A 10,248-nucleotide genomic window follows, 5' to 3' on the forward strand; every position below is an offset into this window, starting at 1 on the left:
CCGCGCAGCGGCGCAGGCGGCGGCGGGTGAGGGGAGCGCGGTGCTGCCGGAGGGCCCGGCCCCGCCCCGCGGCCGGAGGTGAGGCGCTCCGGGTGGGTGGCAGCCGCGGGGGGCGGCTCCGCGGGCCGTGCCTGCCCGCGGGCCGCGGCGGGGGGGGTATCTTTCCGTCACAGCCCGGCCGTGGCTAGGCAGGGCCCTGGGCTGGGTCTGGCAGGGCCGGGCCCGCTGGTTGGCGAGGGCGTGCCCGGAGCCCGCTATCCCTCCCGGCAGGGGTGAGGCCTGCGGCCCGCAGTGCGCGTCGGCCGGCTGGGCCAGGGGAGGGCGGTGAGGAACGGCGCTAAAGGAGGCGGCGGTAAGATGCCGGCTCCGGTTGTAGATCGAGTGGTGCCGAGGAGGCGGCGGTTGGGCTTTGTGCTTGTTTTAAAAAAATATTCACTAGTAAAAACGTTATGAGGCACAGCACTCTTTCCCCTGCAAGGCGGTGTGCGGTGTGCCATCAATGCATGACGCTATCCCGTGGCTCCAGGTTTTTCAAACCGTAAGGACACGGTAGATGTGGTGCACTCGCTAGGAAAGGGTTAGTGCTTTGTGATAGTGCCAGGGACTAAAATGATGCTTCTGCCTCCGAGCTTGCTTCGTCTCTCCTGTAGCTGTCTGTGCTTGGAAGAGCATGTTGTTTCTTGTGTGCTCAGCTCTCTCCTGCTGGTTATCCTTGCCTCTTTTATAGGTGGATCTTAACCTTCCAAAACTAGTTTTTATATGTCGAACTTTCCTTATCTGCTTGGACTTGAATTGTTTTATTTACGGTAGGATTGATTGGTGTTATTGCAGTTAAACTGATTAGTAGCTAAGGCCTTGAACAAGGACTAAACAGTAGCTAAACCTGTGAGGATGATGGTAGGTAATACCCAAATTTTAGCAGGCTGACATGTGGCTTTTCTGCATCAAAATGGTTCTCAGACTGTAATGTGCTGAATCGCAAAGGTTTTACACTCAGTCTGAAAAGTTTACATGGCCCAAGAGGCGATTGTAATTGCCTGTGTGTCTCTTGGTTTTTTTCCAGGCTTGTGATCACCATGGCTGCAGTGGATCGTTTCAACCTCTTGTACAGGGAGATCAGTCGTTCCTGCAATTTTTACGTAGAGGCCCTGGCTATAGTCGGAGCTTGGTACACAGTCAGAAAGTGTGTCTCGCTTGCATTTGACACTTACCACATGCTTAGGTTGCATTTAATTCCAAAGCTGGGCGGCGAGATTGATCTTGTCAAGCAGTATGGAAAATGGGCCGTGGTCACTGGTAAGAGACCGAAGCAGTATATTTGCTTATGTTTATATAGCATACTGTGCCAGTACTGTAAAACTTGCTAGCTTATATTGCTGGGTGAGGCTTATGTCACAAGATAATGACTGTGTTATCTCAGGTTGCATGTTAATCTACTTGAACAGTGACAGTTGTTCAGTGCCTTGCTAAATTCAGTTCCTCATGAGACTAAGCAAGCTTGTTGATTGACTGCTGGCAAAGAATCACAGAGCACTTCTTCCCAAAAATTGCAAGGTACACCCCAAATGCATGCAAGCATAGACAGAGATGCCAGCAAGATCCTTTTTTTGTTATGGGCTTTTCATATGTGCTCAAGTTCTTCAACAAGGTTTAAGTCACGTACCTCTGACGTCCTCGCCTTTCATTAAGGTTCTACTGCAAGCTCTCTGTTGTCATAGAAAATATAAAAACTGCATGAGATGGGATTGCAGAAGGCTGCTACTGACGATCACAGAAACATGGTGGGATGAGTCACACAACTGGAGTGCTGCAGTGGGCGGCTATAACATCTTCAGAAGGGCTGGACAAGGAAGGAGAGGCAGTGCGGTAGCCCTGTGTGTTAGGGAGTGTTTTGATTGTCTAGAGCTTAATGACAGTGATGATAGATTTGGGTGTTCATGAGTAACAATCAGGGGGAACGCCAACAAGGCAGATATCATGGTGGGAGTCTGTTATAGACCACCCAACCGGGATGAAGAGGCAGACAAAATATTCTATAAGCAGCTGGGAGAAGTCTCACAATCACGAGCCTTTGTTCTTGTGGGGGACTTCAACTTACCAGGTATCTGCTGGAAGTATGATACAGCAGAGAGGAAACAGTCCAGGAGGTTTCTGGAGTGTGTGGAAGATAACTTTGTAACAACTGGTGAGGGAGCCAGCCCTGCTGGACCTGCTGTTTGCAAACAGAGAAGGACTTGTGGGTGATGTGACAGTTGGAGGCTGTCTTGGGTGCAGCAACCATGAAAGGATAGAGTTTTTGATTCTTGGAGAAGTAAGGAGTGGGGTCAACAGAACTGTCACCTGGGACTTCCAGAGGACAGACTTTGCCTGGTTTGGGAGCCTGGTTGACAGAGTCCCTCAGGAGGCAGTCCTGAAGGGCAGAAGAGTCCAGGAAGGCTGGTCATTCTTCAGGAAGGAAATCTTAAAGATGCAGGAGCAGGCTGTCCCCATGTGCCAGAAGATGAGCTGGTGGAGTAGAAGACTGGCTTGGCTGTACAGAGAGCTTTGGCTGGAACTCAGGAAAAAAAAGAGAGTTTGTGACCTTTGGAAGAAGGGGTAGGCAACTCAGGAGGACTACAAGGATGTCATGAGGTTATGCAGGGAGAAAATTAGAAGGGCCAAAGCTCAACTAGAGCTTAATCTATCTACTACTCTAAAAGACAATAAAAAATATTTCTATAAATATATTAGCAACAAAAGGAGGGCTAAAGAGAATCTCCATCCTTTACTGGATGCAGGTGATGAAAAGTGAGGTACTTAATGCTTTCTTTGCCTCAGTCTTTAATAGTAAGACCAGTTCTTTGGTACCCAGCCCCCTGAGCTGGAAAACAGGGACGAGGAGCAGAGTGAAGCCTCCATAACCCAAGGGGAAATGGTTAGTGAGCTGCTACACCACTTAGACACACACAGGTCTATGGGACTGGATGAGATCCACCCAAGGGTGCCGAGGGAGCTGGTGGAAGTGCTCACCAAGCCACTTTCCATCATTTATCAACAGTCTTAGCTAACCGGGGAAGTCCCAGTTGACTGGAGGTTAACATATGTGAAAATCATCTACAGGAAAGGCTGGAAGGAGGATATGAGGAACTACAGGCCTGTCAGCCTGACCTCGGTGCTAGGGAATGTTATGGAACAGATCATCTTGAGTGCCCTCATGTGCCATGTACAGGACAACAGATGATCAGGCCCAGTTGGCACCAGTTTATGAAAGGCAGGTCCTGCTTGACTGACCTGATCTCCTTGTATGATAAGGTGACCCATTTAGTGAAGGAGGGAAAAGCTGTGGATGTTGTCTAAGTGGACTTTAGTAAAGCCTTTGACACCGTTTCCCACAGCATTCTCCTGGAGAAACTGTCTGCTTGTGGCTTGGACAGGTGTACTCTTTGCTGGGTAAAAAACTGTCTGGATGGCCAGGCCCAAAGAGTGGTGGTGAATGGAATTAAATCCAGTTGGTAGCCAGTCACAAGTGGTGTCCCCCAGGGCTCAGTATCGGGTCAAGTTCTGTTTCATATCTTTACCAATGATCTGGACAAGGGGATTGAGTCTGCCCTCAGTAAGTTTGCAGATGACAGCAGGTTGGGCAGAAGTGTTGACCTGCTTGAGGTTAGGAAGGGTCTGCAGAGGGATCTGGACAGGCCAGGCTGATGAGCCAAGGCCAGTTGTATGAGGCTGAACAAGGCTCAGTGCCGGGTCCTGCACTCAGGTCACAACAAGCCCCTGCAATGCTGCAGGCTTGGGGCAGAGTGGCTGGAAAGCTGCCCAGCAGAAAAGGATCTGGGGGTGCTGGTTGACAGCCAGCTGAACATGAGCCGGCAGTGTGCCCAGGTGCCCAAGAAGGCCAACGGCGTCTTGGCTTGTATCAGAAATAGTGTGGCCAGCAGGACTAGGGAAGGGATCATCCTCCTGTGCTCGGCACTGGTGAGGCTGCACCTTGAATATTGTGTTCAGTTTTGGGCCCCTCACTGCAAGACAGATATTGTGGTGTTGGAACGTGTCCAAAGAAGAGCAGCGAAGCTGGTGAAGGGTCTGGAGCAGAAGTTGTATGAAGAGGGGCTGAGGGAACTGGGGTGGTTTAGCCTGCAGAAAGGGAGGCTGAGAGGAGATCTCATCGCTCCCTGCAACTCCCTGAAAGGAGGGTGTCAGAGGTGGAGGTCGGTCTCTTCTCCCAAGTAACAAGTGATAGGAAATGACCTCAAGTTACGCCAGGGCAGGTTTAGATTGCATATCAGGAAAAATTTATTCACTGAAAGGGTCGTCAAACATTGGAACAGGCTGCCCTGGGAAGTGGTTGAGTTGCCATCCCTGGAAATATTTGAAAGACGTAAATGTGGTGCTTAGGGACATGGTTTAGTGGTGGGCTTGGCAGTGCTGCGTTAATGGTTGGACTCCATGATATTAAAGGTCTTTTCCAGCCTAGACCATTCTGTGATTCTGTGACAATGTCTTTGTAGTTGTGTTTTTGAGATCACCATATTCAGTGTCACATGATCTTCAGAGAAAGGAATAAAGTTATAATTGAAAGAACTGGCAAAAGAGAAGGCTGGGGGTGCTCTGATTTTCACCTTTTTTTATTTCCTATTACAGGTAGCACAGATGGTATCGGGAAGGCATATGCTGAAGAACTGGCAAAGCGTGGTGTCAACATCATCTTAATCAGCCGAAACAAAGAGAAGCTGGAGGCTGTGTCTAGAAGTATATCTGAAACCTATAAAGTGGAAACAGATTTCATAGTAGCTGACTTCAGCAAGGGGCGTGAGCTTTACCCAGGCATTAAGAAGGCTCTAAAAGACCGTGAAATTGGCATTTTGGTGAATAATGTAGGAATGTCTTATCCCTACCCAGACTATTTTACCAACCTGTCTGAGGATATGCTGTGGGACATAATCAACGTAAATATTGCTTCTGCTAACATGATGATTCATATTGTGCTGCCAGGCATGGTAGAGAAGAAGAAAGGGGCAATTGTGAATGTTTCTTCTGCATCCTGTTGTCAGCCAACACCAATGTTGACAATCTATGGAGCCTCTAAAGTAAGTTGGGGTGTAATGTTTAATGGTATGCACTAAAAAGTAGATGCATTGTAGGTTGGTTGGTTGTAAATACATTTAGCAAGGCTATAAAAATATACTTGAAAGTTTTCTAGGAATTTGTTCAAATCCTGGAGGTGTTACATGTAATATGCAGTAAACTCTTTATCCTCACTAATATTGGTCTTTGAACTGAAGGCAGTGCTATTTGGATTACATGTGAACTGTGGCATAACAGTAGTCATAGGAAAAATCAGAGGAATGATGAATAAAGCAAAGTGACATTTCTGTGACCCGTTGAAAGGTACAGCAATTTCATCTCTTTTTCAGCTGAACTGCACAGACATAGCTCAAGCTACTTACACACTACTGTTTGGTAGCAAGAGGGGTTATACTTATGCTCAAGGCACTATGATGACAAGGGCTGTGATCAAATCAAGTCACTGCTTCACCTAACACCAAGGGACAGAAGGCTGCTTACACCGTTGCCTATGTACCATATTTGGGGAGAAGGGAAGAGAACTCCTCCCCCGGCACCAATGAGATCCAGTCAGTAATGAATAGGATGGGGCAGCTGGGTGTTGCTGGAAGTATGAATTGATGTGGGGATGCAGATTTACACTGGGTGACTTGCTGCTGAATCCACAAAAGCAGGATCTTGCCTAGATCTGGTGTCTAAACACAAGTGGTTATTGCTCCCAGCTGTTGGTGGCTGCCCTCTGCTGTAGCCTAACCCCTGTGCAGCCTTGCTTCTGGGATAGGTCTTGTGAGTACTTCCTTTTGCCTGGAGCAAAACCAGCTCTTACTACCCCAAGGTATAAAACTCCTTGTGGAAACTGGCTTAAGATTCCTGTTTCTCTTGCAGAGTATCTTCCCCCATAGGTTATGGTGAGTGTATGTAGAATTGCACTATGAGGCCTGAATGAAAAAGATCAGAACAAAAACAAGTGTACCAAAGTTTCTTCCTTTAGCTGCCATCATTAATCCAGATGCCTAGATCAGCAATCCAGTTTAAAGGCTGGCCTCTGTACACTTGTACTGGTGCAGAAGTGAGAAGAAGCTGCTCTAGCATCGTAAGCCTCTGTGTGTGTTAATAGTGTATGGTGTTCAAAGTGGTTCGTTTGTTTCGTTTCTTTTCCTAAAGCAGGTGTAAGCATTTGTAGATGCTATCCCAACAGTTTGCTGGGAATGGAACTTTTGTGAGGCCATTTGGGAGCAACAGCCTGTTTGCTCACAAGCTGAGTCTAAAATTCTCTTTCTCGGCACAGCAGCAGCTTCAGTGTGACAGCAGTGTTGCTGCCTTGATAAGACTGAGCCATGGTTTTTCTCCCATCTGCTTGATTCCAGCAATCCCAGTTATCAGGCTTCTGCTTTTTATGTTATTCTGTAAAAGTAAAATGAATTCAAGGAGGTAGTACAGATATACATAAACAAATGCGTGTTTAATTTTGCACAAGGGAGTTGCACGAAGTAATTAACCTAGCTTCTGGGGATGATCAGTTGAGTATGAAGTTTGCCTGTAAATGTGTTAAAAAATGGGACTTCATTTTGTCCTTTTGACAATAGTATGTATAGTTAGCTTTGGAGTGTCCCTTGCAATGCCCCCAGACTAAAGGTGTTTGGTTTAGATGAAATAAATGTTTCTGTATTGTTTTTAAGCAGAAATTGTCAGATTGTTTGTTAAATTTACATCGGAGAGTTAAGCAGTTGCTTTGACCTGCAAGTTACTGTACCATTGCAGGTTTTTAGCAAAAAAATAACAAATAGAAATGTTGGTAATTCTTTGAAATGTGTATTTTTATACTATTTATTCAAGATACTATTTTTTTAGCTGATATATAAAATATGCTACAACTTTTCTGTAATTTCAGTAAAACTCTGCCCTAAGACTTGATTGTTTTTAAAAATAAGAAATTAAGGAAAAAAGATGTTTCTTTCTGCTTTTGTCTTTCTAGACTTACTTGGACTATTTTAGTAGAGCACTACAGTATGAGTATGCCTCAAAAGGAATTTTTGTTCAGAGTTTAACCCCATTCATAATTGCTACAAAAATGGCAGCATGCAGCAGCATTACATCAAAGAGATCTTTCTTTTTTCCTTCTGCTGAAGAATATGCAAGTCATGCTATTTCTACTCTTGGGTTATCCACGAGGACTACTGGTTACTGGAAGCATGCAATAAAGGTAATAGAATTCATTAATCTATTTCATGTCTGTCAATAGAAGTAAATAAGTTGTTGACTTTCTTAGGAGTCTGAAAACTATGTTCCTATTCTGAAAAAGTGCAATATATATTGCAGGACTTAAAGGCATTGTGCCATATTTTCACACTAATTCTGCTTTAGAAAATTATGCTCAGGCATGCTTATTTTTAGAATGAGTGAATCCAATTTCAACTTGAAATGGGAAAAAGACAACTTTTTATTCAAAAGCACAGAGTATCTCACTTCACTTGGGGTGTTGCTGACTGGGCAAGCATTTCATGATCCTCTACGATCAGAAATAGCTTTTGTTAATCTTAATTTATTGAGCATACTTCTGCTTTGAGGAAGAGTGGGCAGGGAGGATGAAATAATAGCAGATAAAAAAGGCCACATTTTTATCTTAAGATACCTGGAAGCAAGTTCTCTGTATGTTAGGTTTTCATTTTGGGAGGCAGACTGTGGGCTCCAAAGTAATTTTATGAACATTGGTCACATCTCATGTGTCCTGCCTAGTGGCTTTCTATAGCATAGGTTGAGTAGAAGAAATTGAAGAGGTGGGGATTATTCCAAAAGGAATAAAAGAGATGGGAAGGAATCTGGTAAAATGTGGCAATTAAAGGAAGTGGGCAGTGTAGCTGTTGCGAACTTGAACAAACCATTTCAGGATTTATTTGCAGAACCAAACCAGCTGTGGGCACTACTTCCGAAGTGGCTAAATATATTTACTTCCAGGGGGTTGAATTTAAGGCTCAGTTGCTTCAATTCAAAAGGTTTTGCCTTGCTTTAGTGGTAATTTGAGAAACTGTTTGTTTATTTTAATGGAATATATCTTAATCTGTCTATTTCTTTCTTTTCTCTTCCCTTGTCTCCCTGTACTTTTCCACAGTTCACGCTGGGTGAGCGCCTACCTGAATGGATCTGGGCATGGTTTGCAATGTATTTTCTCAGAACAATGCGCAAGGAAGCTTTAACATGCAGAGTGAAATAGGAGTATCTAGATGTCCTGTGTAACGAGTACTATATTCTGATCCGAGTGCTGCAAAAATGTGCAGTGAACCTTGGTGGACTTACTGCAACTTATCCATACCTTGCTAAACAAGCTATGTGTAACATGGACATCAGAAGTCTGGATCCTCTCTATCCTTAAATAGCTCCTCTGCTGCTTTCCTCCATCACAGAGAGCTAATCTTGTTAAGGTTAATCTCCGTTCACTTTCTCTTGAAGGTAATTGAGCAGGAGCAGGTAGAGTTTTAATTCTTATAGTAAATGACTGTTTCCTCCATTGTGCTACATGATTTCAGCTTGCAAAGTTGACTGAATTTGAGAATTCTCCAAATATGTCAGAAATGGGCCTCAGAAAATCATGTTGTTCTTAAAGACAATCCCAGTCAACTGTATTATGTTTCTTTAATATGTAGTTTTGTGTAACTTTTCTGTCTTCTAAGAGCAGATGTTTGTTTGTTTGTTTGAAGTGCAAATACTGCTTTTGGATTATGTTATTTAAGGAACTTTTCAAAATGAAGGTGTATGACAAGGTACTGTTGACTCAGAGGTTGTTTAAATGATGGAAAAGGTCATACAGAGCTGTAAAGGAATTTGGAGATAAGCTTGTATGCTTTCTTATTCCAGGTGTGAATGATCTTGATAATACTTTATATATTGCTTCAGCAATCTGAAATATGGCTGGAGAATTAAGAATGTGAAAACACTAGATAAAGAAAAATAATGAAGAAATATTTTTACTTAAAAAGAGGTTGGTTTCCTACAATAATAAAAATTATTGAAGTTTTGATGCTGTATGATTTTGATGCTTTTGTTTATATAACTAAATACGTTTTATGCATACATACTTACTAGAAGACATCAGGTATCACACTGTTCATGTGTTGCAGGCTCCACATCTGAGAGTCAGGAGAGCTGTCTTGTCTGTGTATGCTTAATTGCTGCCTGAAAGAGGGACGTGACTTTGGAAGATCTTTTTGTGTTTTATATTATTATGGCCTTGTTAGTACTGCTTCTGTGATGTTATACTGAAATATCCAACCCATGAAATACCTATCCAGTATCTTATACACAGCAGCATGACTCGAGGAACATCCTACCCTTGTTTGTGCTAATAGTTGTTGCCTGAATGTTATGGTGCTGTATTTCCTGATGGTGACAATGGGAGGTCAGTATACTATGCTAGTTTGCTCCCTGAAATCCCTATGAGAGGACGTACAACAGTTGCACTCTGTTTCTGAATAATGCAGTTGTGATTATAAAGTGGGTACCTGTTGCTCCTCCACAGTAGCTCTGAACTGGTGATGTTAGAACATGGAGTTCAAACAGTGATGTCCCCCACAAAGGTTTTATTGTAGGAAATAATTTAGCACTCCTCCCCATCCAGTAAGAGACTGGGTACAAATCTGTTTGTAAATAGCTTAATTCTAAGTTGTGTCATGTGAAATGCTGATTAGAACTCTTCAAACAAACAAACCAACCTCCCCCAAATTCCAGATGTGTAATAAAGGGAAACTTCCCCCAGCCTTCATGGCTGAATGCTCTGTTGAGGTACCCAGTATATTTGCTGGGCCATGTAGGAAGATACTAACGCTTGAATTTATTGTCCAGAGGGAAATTGAGGCTGTGGTTTTTATAATGAAGGAGTTTGCTCCCTTGACACTTTTCCAATTCCGCTGCTGCTGCCCCCTATTCTCAGTTCTTCTGGGGAGGGTGGAAGGGGGAGGGATGGTGGAAGAGGGGGAGCGGTCAGTGGCAGGGACACATTCCGTTGATCTGTTTGCTGGAATTATGCAGTATAAAAGGATGTATTCAGTGTTGCTACTAATTATTTATGCCTGTTTGTAAATGGGATTTAAACGAATACATGTATTTTTAGCAAGGGCTTAAATAAAGCTTGAGAAACGTGGAGCTGTGGGACATTCCCACTCTCATCTCTCTCTCAGCTCATCGGGCGCTGCCTGCCCATCCCCGCCG

The 10,248-nt window shown here is 44.1% G+C and overlaps 1 protein-coding gene across 2 annotated transcripts; it reads left to right on the forward strand.

Annotated features, from left to right (window-relative positions):
* Nucleotides 1–8: 8 nt before the first annotated feature.
* Nucleotides 9–10,174, forward strand: HSDL1 (hydroxysteroid dehydrogenase like 1). 2 transcript variants are annotated; one of them, XM_074913260.1, is made up of 5 exons: nt 9–78; nt 1,064–1,296; nt 4,624–5,069; nt 7,022–7,249; nt 8,156–10,174. In XM_074913260.1, the coding sequence occupies exons 2-5, from the start codon at nt 1,077–1,079 to the stop codon at nt 8,255–8,257; spliced, it is 996 nt and encodes a 331-aa protein (XP_074769361.1). In that variant the 5' UTR covers nt 9–78; nt 1,064–1,076; the 3' UTR covers nt 8,258–10,174. The 2 variants fall into 2 exon arrangements, with proteins under 2 accessions (XP_074769361.1, XP_074769360.1); XM_074913259.1 differs by lacking the exon at nt 9–78 and adding an exon at nt 166–352.
* The last annotated feature ends 74 nt before the right edge of the window (nt 10,175–10,248 follow it).

This window comes from Athene noctua, chromosome 9, assembly GCF_965140245.1.
Source record: "Athene noctua chromosome 9, bAthNoc1.hap1.1, whole genome shotgun sequence".
Taxonomy (NCBI): domain Eukaryota; kingdom Metazoa; phylum Chordata; class Aves; order Strigiformes; family Strigidae; genus Athene; species Athene noctua.

What these genes read in the sequence shown, in the direction of transcription:
- HSDL1 (XM_074913260.1), top strand. Translation starts at nt 1,077, where the DNA reads ATGGCTGCAGTGGATCGTTTCAACCTCTTGTACAGGGAGATCAGTCGT. An exon ending in AAAATGGGCCGTGGTCACTG is followed by an intron (nt 1,297 to 4,623) that starts GTAAGAGACCGA and finishes TTCCTATTACAG; the next exon opens with GTAGCACAGATGGTATCGGG. An exon ending in ACTGGAAGCATGCAATAAAG is followed by an intron (nt 7,250 to 8,155) that starts GTAATAGAATTC and finishes ACTTTTCCACAG; the next exon opens with TTCACGCTGGGTGAGCGCCT.